At 51.5% G+C, this 19,361-nt stretch overlaps 2 protein-coding genes across 2 annotated transcripts in view; one reads left to right on the forward strand and one right to left on the reverse strand.

Moving 5' to 3' along the window:
• LOC306815707 (low affinity immunoglobulin gamma Fc region receptor II-like) overlaps positions 1-19,361 on the reverse strand; it is a gene marked incomplete at both ends in the record, with an annotated part of 48,977 nt that overhangs the window by 12,020 nt on the left and 17,596 nt on the right. Inside the window, 2 exons of the mRNA XM_079332267.1 lie at positions 11,483-11,664; positions 11,764-12,018. Coding sequence (XP_079188393.1) covers positions 11,483-11,664; positions 11,764-12,018 — 437 coding nt within the window. The remainder of the gene's footprint in view (positions 1-11,482; positions 11,665-11,763; positions 12,019-19,361) is intronic.
• On the forward strand, positions 13,717-18,118 carry LOC306815703 (cilia- and flagella-associated protein 45-like; the record flags this gene model as incomplete). The annotated part of the gene is given in 7 exon segments (XM_079332263.1): positions 13,717-13,746; positions 16,583-16,714; positions 17,070-17,240; positions 17,387-17,539; positions 17,542-17,565; positions 17,709-18,005; positions 18,089-18,118. Coding segments are annotated over 7 exon segments (837 nt in total).

Here is a 19,361-nt window from a genome sequence, read left to right on the forward strand (position 1 = left end):
CAATGTCCCAAAGATGGGATGTTCTGCTCAGTGCCAGCCCCGCAGCCCAGCAGTGCCCAGAGCCTGCAGGCTGGCTGGGGACAAAGCAGCAGAGCCTCATGGGGAAACGCCTCCAAATGCCTCCGTGTTTTTGCAGAGGGAAGCAGAGCACGCCCAGCAGGTCCCTCAGCAGCTTCTCCTCTGCAGCATTCAGGTGCGAATGAGGAGACTCTGGCAGAGAACTGCCAGTGCTGAGGCAGAGGCTCTGCTGGGTGAGAGATGAGACCCGGGGAATGGTCTGAGGAAAGCTCCCAAGGGCAGAGCATGGCAGGCAGGTCCATGAGTCGCTGATCCCACAGCATTTCTGCTCGCAGTTCCCCTCCCTCTCTTCCTCCCCGGGGCTTCTCCCCGAGCTGCCCGTGCTGGGAGCTGCTTCTCTGTCTCTCTTTCTGTGCCCTGTCATCACCCTGACCTGCGGGGTGCTCAGCTCTGCTCTGCAGCCCCTTCCAAAGCCAGGCACTGCCGGGGAGCAGCTCCCTGTGGGCAGGAACAGACAGGATGAGACACAGACCCTGAGGCAGCTGCAAAGGGGCTGCTGCTGCTCTCTGCACACTTGTGCCTGGACAAGGCACTTGCTGAGCTCCTCATAAACCTCAGCCTGCTGGAATGACAGCCTCATCCCTCTCCTCACACCCACAGCCTTGTTCCCACTTTCATCGAGGTAAACAAGTGACAATTCCCAGCACAGACTGAGGAAAGCACAGATGTCAGTAGCACAGGGTTGCCCTGATCCTGCTGCTGTCAAGCTCCTTCCAGAGATGTCAAGATTATGAACAGGAGCTCTGTGAGTTCTGAGCCTCAAAGCAGCCCGTGGGCAGGTAGAAGGACCCTGCCCTGCTGAGGTCCTGTGGGAATCCTTAAATCAGAGGGTTTTGGGAAAGCTGGAAAAAAGCAGGCCTCAGAGACAGCAGTCTGCAATTAGAGCTACGTGGCAGGCATAAGATTTGTCAGCAGAAAAGTTATGTGAGATGAAGAAAGCAAGGACAAATAAAACAATGGTCTGTGTATTAATGCTTGGCTAGTGTGATGAAAACCTTTTGTTCGCCTGATAGACCTTGAGAGGATTTGCAAGGATTTGCAAGGATTTGCAAGGACTGGGAGGCTGGGATATAATTTTGCTATTTTGCTTCACTTGCAAGGATGCAGTTAATTATTTTGCTTTGCTTGTCTGAAAGACCTTGAGAGTGAGCCAAGATGTCTCTAATTGTTTTGCTCTACTTGCTAAGATGCAGATAGTAATTTTCACTTTGCTTGCATTAATTAACTATCGCCTTAAGTGTTAGTAAGGGTCAGTAAAACAAGGGTGAGGAAGACTACTCACCTTCATCCCTCGACCACCAGAAGGCAGAAGAAGACCCCCTAGCAACTGAAGGAGCGTGTGCGGAACTACTGGGGGGGGGGGGGGCATGAAACCCGAGGAGCGTGCGTAGAACTGCTAAAGGAGGAGCATGAAACCCCGGGAACTGAACAACTTAAAAAGAGTGAGCGGGAAGGGGGGGGGCGCAGCAGTTTCGGAGCTGGAGGCTCCCCTGTCGCCCGGCACTGTGGATTTTGCTTTTGCCTTCTGTAACTAATAACTATTTTTTTACTTTAATTCGATCCTTTATGGCCCATTTCATTCATTTATAACAATTTGGTGCCGTGACTCGGATCGAGAATTCGGAGTGGGTTCCCCACCTGTGGGGGAGGCACACTCCACTGACTCATTTCAGTGGCCCCGGGACGGGGCCCCCATCCCAACCTCGACCGACAAACCCAAATTAAGAAGGCAAAAGCAAAGGTAAGAGGGCCCGACTGACCCCTTAAATTTTGTGCACAAAGTCCGGACGAAGACGCGGGACACGTGAGTATAAAAGGGGATCCGTTCGGACGGGGTCGGGATCCTGGAGTACGACGAGTGGTGTGTGTGTGAGAGGGGGGCTGGCAGCCAGACTCCCCAAGCGAGTGCGGACCCTCAAGTAGTGCGGTTCCCATTGAGCCGCGAGGGCGTGGGCCACAAAACAGGGGAAGCGAAAGTGATTTGTGGTGTGAGTGAAGGTACTCCGGAGGAATGGGGCAGGGGAAGAGTAAAACCCCTGCAGAAGTTAAGCTCCCACCCATACCCAGAGATAGTCCCTTGGGATTTATATTAGAAAACTGGGACTATTTCCCTGGGACGGAGAAGAAGGATAAGGCCAAGATGATACATTACTGTGTAGAGGTTTGGGGTGGGAAGGAAATTTTTAAAAATGTGTTTTGGCCAATTTTTGGATCAACAGAAAAATGGATAACACAAAAGTTAAATTTTTGGGTCAATATGAAGAAGCCCCCTAATAGAGAGGAGAGTGAATATGCAAAAATTTGGGTGGCCCGTCCTAAAGCTTTTATTTATAAACTAACTGAAAAACCGGAGTGCAGAGGGAAAAAGAAGAAGGCAAATAAAAGGGAGGAAAGCTTGATTATCCCACCACCTTTTGTGCCAGTTCCGAGTGCACCATCCCAAGCAGAAGACTCGGACTCAGACTCACCTAGTTATCAAGGGCCAGTCACAAGAAGTAAAACAAGGAAAGAACAGGAAGACCTGTTCCCACTGAGAGAAATGCCCATGGGGGGACCTCAGGCTGGAATAGGATTTATATCTGTGCCCCTTAGTTCAGGGGATGTTAGGGAATTTAAGAAGGAAATGGGACATTTATTAGAGGATCCACTGGGAGTTGCTGAAAGAGTGGACCAATTTTTGGGCCCCAATATGTACACCTGGGAGGAATTACAGTCCATTCTGAATATTTTGTTCACTGCTGAAGAGAAAAATATGATTAGGAGAGAGGGGATGCGTATCTGGGATGCCCAACACACTCAGGGTCCTGCAGCTAATATTAAATGCCCCCTTCAAAATCCTCAGTGGGATCATCAGAATCCCATGCATCGAGCACACATGCAGGACTTAAGGACAATCATAGTTCAGGGAATTAGGGAAGCAGTCCCGAGAGGCCAGAACATCAATAAAGCATTTAATGAGAGACAAAAGAGGGATGAAACTCCTACAGAGTGGTTAGAAAGGTTAAGAAAGAATTTCCAGCTTTACTCAGGGATGGATCCAGACGGTCAAATGGGACAGGCAGTGTTAAAAGTACATTTTGTGTCTAAATCTTGGGAGGATATAAGAAAGAAGATACAAAAATTAGAAGATTTGCAGGATAGAGGCTTTGATGAGTTATTAAGAGAAGCCCAAAAAGTGTATGTTCGGAGGGAAGAGGAGAGCCACAAACGACAGGTTAAAATGATGGTTGCTGCGGTACGAGAAAGTAGGGAACAAGATCAGAGGGAGACACAGAAGCGGCCAGTAAGGGAGCCTAGGGAGCCTAGAGAGCCTAGGGAGAAACGTGACACCAAGGTGTGTTTTTATTGTGGAAAAAAAGGACATTTCAAGAAAGAGTGCAGGGTCAGGATTCGGGATGAGAAGGAGTTTGAGACAGATTAGAGGGGTCAGGGGCTCTATCTTTTGGGGACCCGGAAACATCATAAGGAGCCCTTGATAAAACTAAAGGTGGGCCCCCATGGCCAGGAGATAATTTTTCTGGTTGACACAGGAGCTGAAAGATCGACTATTCAGTTTTTACCAAAAGGATGTAGTTTATCTAAAGAAACTGCCACGGTGGTAGGAGCAAAAGGAGAACCTTTTGAAGTGGGGGTTATTAAAAGGGTGACAGTTGAATCAGAATCAAAAATTGGATTGGGAGACTTTTTGTTAGTATCGGAATCTGAATATAATTTATTAGGAAGAGATATGATTATAGAACTAGGAATTAGGATAGAAGTAGCAGAGAATGAACTACAAATTAAACTCTGCTCTCTTAGGGAGGAAGATGAAGAAAAGATAAACCCCGAAGTGTGGTATAACCCAGAAAGTGTGGGACAACTAAAAATAACCCCATTTTCAGTGATTATTAGAAATCCAGAGGTCCCGGTAAAAATAAAGCAATATCCCATATCCCCTGAGGGTCGACGGGGATTGAAACCTGAGGTAGATAGATTATTAAGCAAGGGGCTGCTAGAACCATGTATGTCACCCTTTAACACACCGATACTCCCTGTGCGCAAATCAGATGGCACTTATTGGTTAGTTCATGATTTAAGAGAAATCAATAAACGCACAGTGGCTCGATTCCCTGTGGTGGCAAATCCATATACACTCTTGAGTAAATTGGGGCCTAATAATTTATGGTATAGTGTCATAGATTTGAAGGATGCCTTTTGGGCCTGCCCTCTCGACGAGGCGAGCCGGGATTACTTTGCATTTGAATGGGAAGATCCGGATACAGGGAGGAGGCAACAATTGAGGTGGGCAGTGTTACCCCAGGGGTTCACAGAATCTCCAAATCTGTTTGGACAAGCACTGGAACAAATTTTACAGGATTACCAAACAAGACCGGGAGTCAATTTGATCCAATATGCAGATGATTTACTTTTAGCAGGGGAACATGAAGAGGATGTGAGAAAAGAAAGTATAAAGCTATTGAACTTTCTGGGGCTTAAGGGATTAAAGGTTTCTAAGGCTAAACTTCAGTTTGTAGAAGAGGAGGTAAAATACTTGGGACACTATTTAAAGAAGGGGGAGAAAAGAATAGACCCTGAAAGAATCCAAGCAATTATGTCACTACCTATTCCAAAGAATAAGAGACAAGTTCGTCAAATCTTAGGACTTACTGGGTATTGTAGACAGTGGATTGAGAATTATAGCAGTAAAGCTAGATTTCTTTACCAAAAATTAACTCAGGAAGGAATAATGAAATAGAAACAGGAGGACACAGAGAAACTTCAGGAATTAAAAGAAAGTCTGGTCCATGCCCCGGTCTTAAGCCTCCCAGATTTAAGAAGACCTTTTTTCTTGTTTGTGAACATAGAAGAGGGTGTTGCATTTGGGGTACTTACCCAGGATTGGGCAGGGAAAAAGAAGCCTGTTGCTTACTTGTCAAAAATTTTAGATCCTGTGAGTAGGGGCTGGCCTACCTGTTTACAAATAGTGGCCGGATGTGCCTTACTGGTGGAAGAAGCTAGAAAAATTACTTTTAATGGGAATCTTAAAGTAATGTCCCCTCATAATATCCGGGGTGTATTACAGCAAAAAGCAGAAAAATGGATATCAGATGCTAGGCTTTTAAAGTATGAAGGGATTCTGATAGAGGCACCCAATTTGACATTAGAAACTACTACACTACAGAACCCAGCTGTATTCTTATATGGGAAGCCAGAGCATGAATCTTTAACCCATGACTGTATAGCTACAATAGAAGAACAGACTAAGATTAGACTGGATTTGGAGGAAGAAGAGTTGGAAAGTGGTGAAAAACTTTTTGTGGATGGATCCTCCAGGGTAATAGAAGGAAGGAGAAGATCAGGGTATGCAATAGTGCAGGGTCCGAACTTACAGGTGTTAGAATCGGGCACACTAGACAGATCATGGTCTGCCCAAGCATGTGAATTATATGCAATATTAAGAGCTTTAAAATTTCTTGAAGGGAAGGAGGGGACAATATTTACTGACTCTAGATATGGATTCAGGGTAGTCCATACATTTGGAAAGTTATGGGAAGAAAGGGGTCTTATTAACTCACAGGGGAAGGATCTGATACACCAAAAACTTATAGTTGAAATATTAAAAGCTCTGAGAGGGCCAAAGAAGTTAGCAGTAGTTCATTTAAAGGGACACCAATGAGGAATAGATTTAAAAAGCAGGGGAAACAACGCTGCGGACCAGGAGGCAAAACGAGCAGCCCTGAAAGAAATGGTCCTAAAAGAAAAAGGGGGGCAAAAAGACGAGAATGGAGTCAATAACGATGAAGAGACTGATACAATTTTTACGAATGAGGAAAAAGGAAAACTTAGGAGAATGGGGGTTAAAGAGGAATCAGGGAAGTGGATATTATCAGACGGCCGGGAAGTGTTACCAAAGGCAGTAGCTCAAAGGATACTGTATAAATTACATCAGAAAACTCATTGGGGAGCCCAGGGGCTGGTAGATCACTTTGCTGCCAAGTATATGAGCATCGGGCTCCACGATATGGCTAAACATATTACAAAGGGATGTCCTACCTGCTTGCGGGTAAATAGAAGCAACCTCAGAAAATTACCCCATGGGGGAAGGCCTTTAGCAAAACGACCCTTTGCAAATATTCAAGTGGATTTTACCGAATTGCCAAAGGTGGGGAGGATTAAATATCTTTTAGTAATAGTAGACCATCTTACCCATTATGTAGAAGCCTTCCCGACATCCAGAGAAACCGCACAGACAGTAGTAAAAGCTTTACTGGAAGAAATAGTTCCCAGATATGGTGTACCAGAAACAATTGACTCCGATAAGGGGCCACATTTTACCTCGAAGGTAACTCAAGAGTTAGCAGTAGCATTGGGAATAAGATGGGAACAGCATACTCCTTGGCATCCTCAAAGTTCAGGCCAAGTAGAAAGGATGAATGGAGAAATAAAGAAACAACTTACTAAATTGGTATTAGAAACAAAGTTATCATGGGTTAAGTGCATTCCCCTGGCCTTGTTAAACATTCGGACTCAACCCTGAGCGGATTTAGGAATTTCCCCATTCGAAATGTTATATGGCATGCCCTATAGTCTGGAAAAGACACAGACAAATCCAAATATTAATGAACAGTATGTTAATAAGTACTTAGTAATCTTAATGAAATTCAGGAAACAGTTGTGGGAAAAAGGAATGTTGGCTCAGAGACCACCTTTAGATCTTGTATTACACCAGGTTCAGCCCGGAGACTGGGTACTGATCCGAAGTTGGAAGGAAAATCCAATAACACCTAAGTGGGAAGGACCTTATCAGGTGCTGCTTACAACTGACACAGCAGTGCGCACTGCAGAGAAAGGGTGGACTCATGCAAGTCGAATCAAAGGACCAATAGATCTGTCCGAGTTTACCAATGATCCTGAGTGGGAAGTGAAAGGCACACCTGGAGACTTGAAACTAACACTGAAAAAGAAGGTACAGCCTTGAGAGACTTTTTTTTCCTTTTTTTTTTCTCCTTTCTCTAGGATATGAGACCTGTATCACATGGATGCTGAACTTTGGGACCCACAATACTTTTCTTTTACAATAGAAAACAGAAAAACTGGAGCGCCACTAGAGGGCAGGGAAAGCTTACTGGCTGCTGAAGTTAAAATCAAATGTAATGCTGAAAATTGTTGGGGAAATTGTAACCCATTTGTATGTTTTGTTTGTTTAGTTTGTAAAGAGGAGTGGTGGACCCATTGCCGCAACGGTTACATCCCTAGGGGGGTGTGTTGCAATTGTTATTTGAGTCAAAGGAAACTCACTTCTCAAGTCCTAGCCACCATAGTGGCTGCTGGTGGGCTTCCGGTGGATTCTGAAGTGTGGTGGAAAAATATTTTCAAAGGGAGTGAACCCTCAATTTTACTGTTATCACTCTAACGAACCTACCCCATTTGTAGCCAAAATTGTAGCTGCCCTGTGTAGACGGTGGGTACCTGAACTCAGCTGTTACACTCCTCTGATTAAAGCCCATAAGTGGAGTAAGTACATAAAACGAATCAAAAACCATGGGACAAGCACCCCTCCTGAAGAATACTCCTGCTGCCGAGAAGATGGAACCCCCCATAGCTCATTGCAACCAAGTTGATGGGCGAGGCAGAGGAGGAAAATATTGTGGAGAGGGTTACCCAGGTGCAAAGAGGAGAACAGAGATCAAAATCTAGGGCAGGAAAAATAGACACTGGAATAATCAAAAAAATCCTTGGCAAATAAGTTGCGGACAATGGGAAAGCTGCTACCTCCAGTTAGGAATAATTTGTTTAATGGTTTTAGAAGGGGTGCATGCGAGTCACAAGCCCTTTAAATGGTCACTTATGAAATGGGAAGGTCAGAGAGAAATTCAAACACAAATTACTTCGGGAAGTCCTAGCTTTAATATAACCCTGGATGACCTACTTGATAGGAGGGGTTCTAGCCCCTATAGTGTATTCTACATGTGTCCAGCATCTAACCCAGGAAGGTCACACTGTAATTACCCCGGAGAATTTTACTGTGAATATTGGGGCTGTGAAACGATTTCCCTGGGATGGCCGGTCCAAATCCAAGATAAATACTTAAGAGTTGAAAGAGGTCCACATGGATGTAAAAAGCCCTGGACAGATCTGTCGGGGGGGTGATGTATATCAGTACTTGCAAATGGGTCTATCTTAACGTTACACAGCCCCAGGACCCAGGATGGGTAATAGGAAAAATCTGGGGAGTTAGAATATGGGAACCTGGGAAAGACCGGGGAGGATATATTATTATAAAAAAGGAAATTGTACCCCACGATCCTCAACCTGTTGGACCAAATCCTGCAATAATAGACTCAGAAGCCACAATAATAAATCAGGGTGACTTAGACAGCATGGCCCAAGAAAATTTCATGGAGGCCAACAATAAATCACAGTTAATAGGAACCACAGTCATGACACAATCAAGTAGAGGGGCCCTATGGAAAATTCTACAAGCCACCTTTAGGCTGTTGAATGACACATACCCCAATTTGACTAAGGAGTGCTGGTTATGCTACAGTATTAATCCACCCTTTTATGAAACTTTAGGTTTTGTAGCAAAGTCTAAAAGAGTAAACGGGACCAATCCCTCCTTGTGCCTTTGGAAAAGGGGAAAAGAAAACACCCCAGGAGTGTCAATGGCTCAGGTAAAGGGGAAGGGGAGGTGTATAGGCAATATACCTCGAGATAAAGACCACCTCTGTGGGGTAAAAATTGCCGTAACTGATTCCCACGAACCGGCCCAATGGTTAATCCCTACTGCAAACACCAAGTGGGTTTGTAACACATTAGGAGTAACCCCGTGTATATCAATATCTATTTTCAATGAAACATCCAAATACTGCGTTCAGGTCATGGTAATGCCCCAAATTGTATACTACCCAAAAGACTATGTGTATACTCATCAAATCCCTTCAAAGCATCACATAGAAAAACGAGAACCATTTACAGCCCTCACAGTTGCTGTATTACTGGGTATAGGAAGTGCTGGAGTGGGGACAGGAGTGGCTTCCTTAGTGAACCAACAGCAAAGATTTAAAAATCTCAGAATGTCAGTAGATGAGGATTTAAGTAGAATAGAGAAGGCAATGGACAGTCGTAAAATCAGTAAGATCTCTTTCAGAAGTTGTATTACAGAATAGACGGGGATTAGACCTGCTGTTTTTACAGCAAGGGGGACTGTGTGTGGCTTTGCGGAAGGAGTGTTGCACCTATGCGAACCACACTGGGGTAGTAATTGACACTATGGCTGAGTTCCAGAAACAACTGAAGCAACGTAAAAAAGAAAGGGAGGCCCAACAAAGTTGGTATGAATCTTGGTTTAACTATTCTCTCTGGTTAACAACCTTGTTGTCTACCATAGCAGGACCATTAATCTTGCTAATCTTAGGACTCACCTTCGGCCCTTGCATTTTTAACAAAATCATTAGCATAGTAAAGAACAAGTTAGAAGCAGCTCATCTCATGTTAATACGAGCAAAATATGAAGCCTTACATGGGGAAGAAACAGAAGACTATTTAGAATTAAGTAAGAAAGAATTACAAAGGTTTAGTGAACAAAAGTAATAATATAGAAAAAGGGGGGACTTGTGATGAGTAAAAAAACCTTTTGTTCACTTGATAGACCTTGAGAGGATATTGCAAGGACTTGGAAGCTGGGATATAATTTTGCTGTTTTGCTTTACTTGCAAGGATGCTGTTAATTATTTTGCTTTACTTGTTTGAAAGACCTTGAGAGTGAGCCAAGATGTCTCTAATTGTTTTGCTTTGCTTGCCAAGATGCTGATAGTTATTTTCACTTTGCTTGCGTTAATCATCTATCACTTTAAGTGTTAGTAAGGGTCAGTAAAACAAGGATGAGGAAGACTACTCACCTTCATCCCTCGACCACTAGAAGGCAGAAGAAGACCCCCTAGCAACTGGAGGAGTGTGCGTAGAACTACTAGAGGAGGGGCATGAAACCCGAGGAGCGTGCGTAGAACTGCTAAAGGAGGAGCATGAAACCCCGGGAACTGAACAACTTAAAAGGAGTGAGCGGAGAGGGGCCGCGGCAGTTTCAGAGCAGGAGCTCCTCTGTCACCCAGCGCTGTTGATTTCGCTTTTGCCTTCTGTAACTAATAAATCTTTTTAATTTTGATTCGATCCTTTATGGCCCATTGCGTTCATTTACAACAGTATGATGGCATGTGATGTATGAGGGGTGGGGGATGAGGATGGGATGAGGGTGAGGTGAGGGTGGGATGAGGGAGGTTGTGTCCAAGGATGGGGATGGCCATCACCTGGTGGGGGGCATGGAATGGCGTGGATGAGATGTGATGTGTGCCATGAGGCACATGAATGGGCGCATCAAACCCAGTTCCAAGGGTTTCAGTGCCCTGGGAGGGTCACGCTCAGCAGGGTGAATGTGACGTGATGTGCAGTGGAGGATGTGACAGATTGGTTAGGGATGCATGGCTTGGATGTCCTGAGTGGGGACACCTGGAGCCAGACGGCCCCAGTTGCTCTGGTCTGTGACACCCAGTGGTGGGGGCTGTGAGCTGGGCTGGGCTGGACTGGGCTGGGCTGGGCTGAGACTGATGTAGGGCAGATGAGGTGGAAGGGGAATGTGTGGAATTTGGGATGCTGTGGATAGGGTCACCCCCAGCCCAAGGATCCCACACACCCAGCACTGTGACGTTCACTGTGGGGCTCTCAACAACATTGTCCCCTTCGTTGACCCGGCACTGGTAGTGGCCGCTGTCATTGTACCCAACATGCTGCAGCTCCAGGCAGGGGCCAGTGCTCAGTGGCATCCCCGAGCCCCCTCGGTGCCAGGAGAAGGACAGGGGTCCTGTCCCCATGGTCATCGTGCAGCTCAGCACCAGGTGGTACCCCACTGCCACCTGTCCCCCGGGGGGCTGCACTGACAGGGACACCCCCGAGAGCGGGACCCCTGCAGGGGGACACAGGAGGGACTGGGGACATGGGAGGTGTGGGGGAAACCAGGGAGCAGTGAGGGAATCAGGGAGGGGGAGGATCAGAGAGCGGTGGGGGGATCCCAGTGAGGAAGAAGGTGGTTCAGAGACTGGGGGGGGGACGACACATGGATACCGTTGAAGAGAAGATTATGGGGACCCAGAAAAGGATGGTGGGACCTGTAGACAATGGATTGACCCCAGTAATGGATTATGGCAACAGGGAAAGCAAAGCGGGAACCCAGGGAGAGAGCTGAGCAGGGCGCCACACAGAGGGCTGAGCAGGGATGAGAGATTTTGGTGGGCTGTGGGGGTTCCCCGCGCCCATCCCCACACTCACTGCGCACCGTGACACCGAGCCGGGCACTGCTCTTCCGCACGGCCCCCCCCCCCCCCTCGGAGCGCACCTCGCAGCTGTAATTCCCCGAGTGGGAGACCCCCACGGTGGGCACCAGGAGCTGCGGGGACCCCTGCGGGCCCCCCAACAACTGCCCGTCCTGGTAGAAGCGGTACAGGATGGGGGCTGGGGGCCGCAGGGGGCTGGGGGTGCTGAGGCAGCTGAGATTGAGGGGAGACCCCTCGGGGAGCTCGGGGCGACCCTCCAGCACCAAGACAGGCTTGAGCTCTGGGAATGAGATAGGGGTGGGGACTGTGACTCTGAGTCCACTGAGAAGTGGCTTTGGGGGTGTCAGGATATTGGGGTTCCAGCCGTGGGGGTGCTCACTGTGCACTGTCACTGTCACCGGTGCTGACAGTGACATTCCTGATGCCACCCAGCCCCTGCAGCGGTAGCTGCCGCTGTTGTGCATCTCCAGGGGCGACAGGGAGATTTCGGTGCCCCTGAGGGACCCCCTGAGATCCTTCTCGTCCTTGTAAAACTGCACCCTGGTGACAGGATTGTCCTGCCAGCCCCGGCAGCGCAGTGTCACTGTGTCCCCCTCCATCAACGCCCCTGCTGACACCTGCAGCACCAGCGGCTCTGTGGGACAGGAGGGTCCCGTCACACTGAGGAGCCTGAGGCAGGTCCAGAGTGTGTGCCCATGGCATCGGGGACATCTGGGTGGAGTGTCCACTGCACAGGAGGGTACCAGGGGCATCAGGAGTAGCCAATGGCACAGCTGTCACCATGGGGGTCCCACCACACTGGGGTGTACTGGGATGCACTGGCATGTTTCTGTGTGCAGGGGACAGGCTTTGGCCACTCGAGGGGTGTGCAGCCACCCAAGGCGTGGAGCCAACCCAGATTTATCAGGAAACCAGTCTGAACATTTCAGATCCGCCCTCACTGTTTGACACCACAATGAGGGGGCTGATCCCACTGCCTGGTCTGTGACATGTGTAGGTGCCACTTGCAGTGACAGTGAAGCTGTCGCATCCCCCCTGCCCCCAGCACCACCCGTCCTTGTACCAGGTGGTGGCACCAGCGGTCCCCGAGCCCTGGCAGGTTAGTCACCCAGTCCCACAGCACCACTGGCATCCAGGGGGACTCCGCAAGGAGCTGGGTGCTCTGGGCACCTGTGGGTGACAGGGGACACCAGCCTGCCAGGGCCACCAGTGGATTGGGGACAGCGGGGCAGGGACACGGCATCCCCCGAGGACTCACCAGCGAGGCTGAGGGTCTGGGCTGCAAGGGAAAAGGGACAGGGCTGGGTGGGGGTGGCACTGCAGGGACAGCAGCACCTGGGGGACCTCATCTGGTGTCTGTCCCCAGACTGTCCCCACAGGAACACTCATGTAGCAAGGAGGTTTTGAGGACAAGAACACCTCGGTCACCCTGGGCTGAGGGAGGACATGGGGACACTGTGGACACCCCATGTGTGCACAGGTCACCTCCCCCAGCCCTACAGCACCTGTCCCCATGGCCACATCCCCATGATCCTGTGGCCATGATCCCATTCCCATGGGTCCTGCCCCCATGCCCCATCTACATGGGATGTGGACCTTTTCCCTGTCCCTACATCCCTGTCTCCCTGTCACCATAGCTGCCCCAGTCCCAAGGTTCCTTTGGCCAGATCTTTGTCCCCACACCTCGATCCCCCAGTTCGCATCCCCACATCCCAGTTCTTCCGTTCCTGTCCCCCTGTTCCTGTCCCCATGGCCATCCCACAGCTCTTGTCACACTGGGGTCCATGCCCATGCCCTGGCTCTGCCGGCCTTGGGGACCTCAGGGGGACCCCACAGCACCCTGTGCCCCCTCCCCAACGCTCTCTGCATCACCAGGGCCCATCCCTAGGGCATCAGGCCCGTGCCTGGGGCACTCACCCCACAGAAGCAGTGCCACTTTCCTGGCCATCCCAGTGTCCCCAGCCATGGGCACTGGCTGTCACTCGCTGCTGGGATCACCTGTCCCCTGGCTGGCGGCTCTTGGGATGAAGGGACAGGAAGCGAGGTCACATCTCGTCCTCATGTGTAGGTGGCCCTTGGTGAAGGCAGGGTGGGGACCTTGTGTGACATGGGGGTGATGGTGGGATATGTTGGGGACTGGATTTTGCCAGAATTTGGAGGCTGAGGTGTTGCAGGTGTTTAGGGTTAGGTGGAAACCAAGGACGGGTGTCCAGGGCACTGTAGTTCCTGCGATGGGGTCCCATGGGATTGGGGTTCTCATGTGTTGAGTGGCTTCAGACTCAGTGATGAGAGTCCTGGAACAATGTGTCCTCGAGGGGTTTGTGACCACGGGATGGATCCCAGGGAGGGTCCCAGAGTGATGGTATGTAAGGAATGAGGGTTCCATTGTTGGGTTCCCAGGGGAATGGGGGTGCCAGGGATGGGCAGTGGCTGGGTGTGCCCGTGGGGCACAGGTCCTTCACAGGGTGCCTCAGATTTTGGGGCGACCCAGCGCTCAATGCTGGGGTGCTCCTTTACTGGGCAGGTATCACCTGGGGGTCCTGGGTAGTCCTGCTTCTATGCCCTTCCCTGCCCTTGACTTTTTCCTCTCTTTATTTCTCTGTTTTTCTTATTTTCTTTACTTTTGTGCCATGCCTCCTCCTCCCCAGTTCCTGAGGAGGACCTGAGCAGGGAACGGTTTAGGTGGAGCCCAGAGAGGGAGAAAAGAGGCTGAGTGGTCTGCAGGGAGGGTTGGTGAGACTATGGGGAATTGGGGTGCCCACTGTGCCCCGCCCAACACTTTCACTTTCTCTCCCCAGCAGCAGAAGGAAGAGGCTGCTTGTGCTGAGAGTCACACAGGGGCAGGTTCTGTTCTGGGGGGCACATCCAGGGGGTCCTGCCTGAGGGGATCCTGTCCCAAGGGCACACATCCTTCCCAAGAGGGTCCAGTCCTGGGGGATGGTGGCTCCAGGGATTCCAGACTTCCCCATTCTTGCTCCTCCCCTGAAGGATCTGAGCCAGCAAGAGCAGCTGGGGAATGGAGCCCCAGGCGTGAAGGAGCTCCCAAACTCCTGCTCCTTGAAGCCAGTGGCCATCCAAGTGTGGGTCCAGCCATGGCCCAGCCCCAGTGCCCAGGGATGGGCATTGGCCAGTCCCGCTCTGGCCAGCCCTAGGTGGCAGCCAGGACCTGAGGCTCCCCCTGCCCCCTTGGCTTTGATTCTCGCAGCTTTTGAGCTGCTGCAAAGGTGAGAATGCTTTCTGTGGCCAAAAAAGGCCTGCCTGTGGTTTGCTCAGCCCTGCAAGAAGCACAAAAGCCAGTGTGAGCCCAAGCAGTGGCTCTGTGAGGCCCTTTGATGGTTTTCAGAGCAGGGCTGGCTGGAAACCCCCCCTGCAGGGGCAGCTGTGAGGGAACCAGACCGGAAATGCAGCAATTGATCATTTGGTGCCTGTCCCCAAGGCACTGAGAGAGACCAAGAACTGATGCAAAGACAATAACAATCTGCTCAACAACCTGACCAGCTCCCTCCTTCTCCTCCTTCCTACCTTGCCGTGGTTGGCAGTGGCCGGATGCCCCCACACCCACTGATCTCTCTCTGCCCTCTGCACCTGAACAGGGAGAGAAAATTGAATGAAGGGTTCCTGATTTGAGACAAGCAGCAGGACAGATTGTTCATCAAATCCTGCCACGTGAGAAACACACTCAGAATCAGAGATTTTCATTGAATTTTTTGCTGATAAGATCAGAGCAGGATAAGGAGGTCAAATAAACCCTTCTTAACACACAAACTTCTTTTGAGACTCTCCTCCCTCCATCTGCACAAGGAGTTGGGAATGGGGCCCTGGCAGTTCAGCACAGGTTGTTTCTGAGGTTGTTGAACCAAGGTGGGGTCCCTGCCTTTCAGGGAGACCCTTCTCCAGGGACTTGTCCAGCACGAGTCCTTCCCGTGGGCTGCAGCTCTGTCCCAAGTGCTCCAGCAGGGGCTTCCCACGGCCTCACAGCCCCTTTGGGCACCCCCTGCTCTGCCAGGGGCTCCTGCAGGGCTGCAGGGGGGTCTCTGATGCCCAGGGACCCCCAAGGGCTGCCAGGGAATCTCCGGAGCCCCTCGTGCCCCTCCTTCCTCCCTGCAGGGCTGTTCCCCTCGCAGCCTCGGGCTCCTCTTGGCTGCAGCAATTCCATCTCTGCCACCCCTTGGATTTGCCCTTCCCAGCTTCTGCAGCTTCCGCACCCATCCCCTGCCCTCTATCCCATATCTGCTCCAGGACATCCCGTGAGTCCCGGGAGCTTCTGGGGGAGCTGCCTGGCAATAGTCACTCCCAACATGTCATGACAGTGGCTTCAGGCACACTGTCAGAATGGGCTCAGACACATCCCAGCCGTCGATTCCATCACATTGTGACAGTCTCAGGGACATTTTCACACCTCCCACACTCCCTGGCAGCACCAGCACTGGCAGTGCCATGGCAGCCGTGGCTGCTGGCACAGGGTCCCTGTCCCTCTGTGCCGGGGGCTCTTCCCGGGGTCCCACCTCCCCCTCCGTCAGCAGCTTCACCCACCGGGATTCCCGTCCATCATTCCCAAGGTCTCCCCTCTGGGGATCTCAGCTGGGATCTCCCTCTGACTGCCAACCACTCCGACCCCTTCTGTCCTGCACCCGAGGGTCCAGAGCTCCTCCCAGGATCAGTCAGTGTTCAGGGAGAGCTGAGTGTGCGGGATTTCGGATCCCTCACGTCATCCTTTCCTAAACAGCACTGACACCAGCAGCCACAGGACCACATTGTGATCCTTCAGGATGTGCCTAAAGATCCTAAGGGATCACCACCCTCCATCACATACAAACCAAAGACCACCAGAATCATCACCAAGGACTTGATCCGGGACCTCATATAAGACTGTGCCCAAATCCTGAGGGGTTTTGTGGAATGGGTGTCAGTGCAGCATCCCAGAATCTCTGGGAGCAGAAATTGGCACTGTGCCCTGGCCACCCCTGAGAATCCTTCCCCCTGTATCCAAGCCTGGTGCCACTTGCACCATACTTTCCCTTCCTGCCTTGCTCCAAAACCAGAGAACTAGGTCCCCACAGCTTCCCCAGTGCTTCCTGCATTGCTCTGGGCTGGCTTGGTGGCCAAGTGGGCAGCTCAGGCAGCCTAAGGAACACCAAGAGCTATTGGGGTCTCTGTGCCACTGAGCTCCTTCTTTGTGCTCCCCAACATTTCTCCAGGAGAAGACTCAACCATATCTCATATTTGGAGAAAAGGAATATGAGAGAGTCAAGGAATCAACTCAAGCCCCAACTATTGTGGAGCATTGGGACAGGCTGAAGACCCTGAAAGCCACACAGGATGCTGGTTTCGTGGGCATGTCCCCTCCTGCTTGTTGGCATCTCCTCCTTTTCATGCTCTGCAGCTGAGTTTGAGGGGTGGTGGCTTCAACAAGGGGGTCCCTTTTGTCCCTCATGTTTTGGGGTACAGGGGAGGCTGCAAGCCTCAGAGCTGGGCAGCATCCCTGGAATTGAGCCCAGCACTCCCAGGCTTCCAAGGGCAGGGGGTGTCAGCCCAGAGCTGTGGGAAGGGGTGCCCATGGCCGTGCCAGGTCTCCAGGAGCCCATCATGTCCCCACTCTGTGCCAAGAATGTGGCACCTGAAGCGTGACCCCTGCGAGGCCTCGGGAAGGTGTCCAGGATTGGGCGGCACTCTCTGTCCCCTCAGGAATTCCTGAAAAAGGCCCAGATGGAGGAGCAGAGAAAGGCAGAACTTGAGGATGAGAGAGACCATCGGAGACATGTGGAGGAGCAGGAGCAGCAGGAGGAGCAGAAGCTGCTGCAGCAGGTGACAAGGATGAGGCTGGAGCAGGAGGAAGAGATGCAGGGACTGAACCTGGTAGGGCCAGCTCTCCCTGCTGTCATCTGGCCCTGCCTGAGCCTCCCCTGCTCCTCGTGCTCACAGCTCTTCCTCTCCTTCCCCTGCCCTCCCTGCTCCTGTGTCCCAGTGCAGCTCTGAGCCACAGACACCTCTTGTCCCCACAGCTTTTCCTCAGCTCCAAGTACAACATGATCTGGGACAAGCAAGGGCTGGAGAAGCGGATGATCCACAAAGGACTGGCAGAGGAGGAGAAGTGCCTGGGCAACATGTTTGAAATGGAGCGGGAGAAGGGCGTGGAGATGCAGGAGGAGCTGGAGTGCTGCAGGTAGCAGGAGCTGATCAGGTGGGCAGAAGGCTCCCTCTTCCCCAATGAGGCATCCGGCCCATTCCAGCCACACCAGCCCTGTTCATGCAGCATTCCCATGATGGGCAGCAGTTTGGGTCCAGAGGGAACCCTTCTGCTCTTGTATTCCCTGAGCCAGGTAGCACATTGTGAAGCAGATGGAGCAGAATGCAGAGAAGCAAGTGCCAAGGGCTGAGGAGCTGTACCAGGAGGGCCAGAGGCAGCTGGAGCGCCTGGAGCAGATGAAGAGGGAGGAAAGGAAGGTGGGAGCAGGGAACGGGGGGCTTCAGGGAGGTTTTCACCTGGCTGGAAATAGATTGGCAGTGCTGGATCAGCCACACTCAGGGAGTGGGAACAGCAGGCAGCAGGATCAGAGCTCTGGTCCTATCGGGGCTTGGTGGCATCCTCTGGAGAAGGCTCAAAGCCTCCCTGCACTGAGTGTGGAGCAGGAGGAGGCAGCACTCAGGAGGGCCTGCAGGAGCTGTCCTGGGGCTCTGTCCCACACCCTGGGGCTCTGTCCCAGCCTGGGGCTCTGTCCTACCCCAGGACTTAGTCCCACACCCTGGGATTCTCTCCCACCCAGTGGCTCGTCCTGCCCTTTGGGCTCTGTCCCACACCCTGGGACTCTGTCCCAGCCTTGGGGTCTGTCCCATCCTTGGACTCTGCCCCTTCCTGTGGATCTGTCCTCCTTAGGAGCGCTGTGCTGCCATGGAGGCAGAGCAGGAAAAGCTGCACCTGGAGAAGGAGAAGAAGCTGGCTGAGCTTGAGTGCCAAGGGCTGTTTGTAGCTGTGCCTGGTGCTTGTCATGTGCTGCAGGGTGCTGGTTTTTGCACCCTGTCCTCACACCTGCCTCTTGGGGCCACGATCTCCACATACAATAGTCCATAAATCTCCCCAGCTTTTGGCCAGAGGCCACTCGATTTGGAAAAGGATTATAAAAAGTGACTTTCCCCACACTGACTTTGAGATCTCTTTCTCCCCAATGGATTGAAGACGCATCTCGTCTCGTTGGACGGCCACGAGGATGCATCCCGTCTGTTGGTAGCTATATCCCATCCTTCTCTCTCTCTCCCCTTTTATATCTCTCTCTCTCTATTGCAAAACTTGGTTGTTAGCATGCAGTAAACTGTATTATTGCTTTCTGTTAAACAACCCTGAGTCTCTTGCTTTTGTCTTTTGCACCCTGGGGTTGAACAAACAATGACGACTCCTGCTCGGGTTGAGTGGATCGTGACAGGGGGGTCTGCAGGAGCAGCCCCTGGAACCAGGGGATGTCCTGGAGTGGTGCCAGCAGACCCAAAGCCACAGCCAAGGGATTCCATAGTTGCCCCAGAGGGAAGCCCAGCACTGTCCCCTATTTGGGTAGGATGCTCTGAGGGCCAAGAGGAACCAAGAGGCTGCAGACTGGGAATGGCGGTATTGGGAGAGGGAAAAGACACAGAGGAAGGTGGGATGGAGCAGCAGCTGATGCCCAGAAGGAACAGCACTTGGCCATGCAGATGGAGCAGGACCACCAGGAATTTCAGAGGGTGCTCACGTGAAGTACATGGGACTGAGGGATGGCTCAGGCAGTGGCCAACAAGGCTCCCAGTTCCAGCTGGTGGCTCTGGGCACTCCAGTGCCAGCCCAGGTGCTGTGCCAGCTGTGGGGCTGTGGCAGGGTCCCTGAGGCAGCCCAGCTCTCCCACAGGGCCCACCAGGAGCAGCTGGAGCAGCAGAAGCTGCAGCAGGAGCAGAAGGAGCTCCAGCAGTGCGCCCGTGCCCAAGATGTGCGGCGGCAGATGCAGGAGCTGCCGC

Source organism: Erithacus rubecula, assembly GCF_903797595.1.
Source record: "Erithacus rubecula genome assembly, contig: scaffold_192_arrow_ctg1, whole genome shotgun sequence".
Taxonomy (NCBI): domain Eukaryota; kingdom Metazoa; phylum Chordata; class Aves; order Passeriformes; family Muscicapidae; genus Erithacus; species Erithacus rubecula.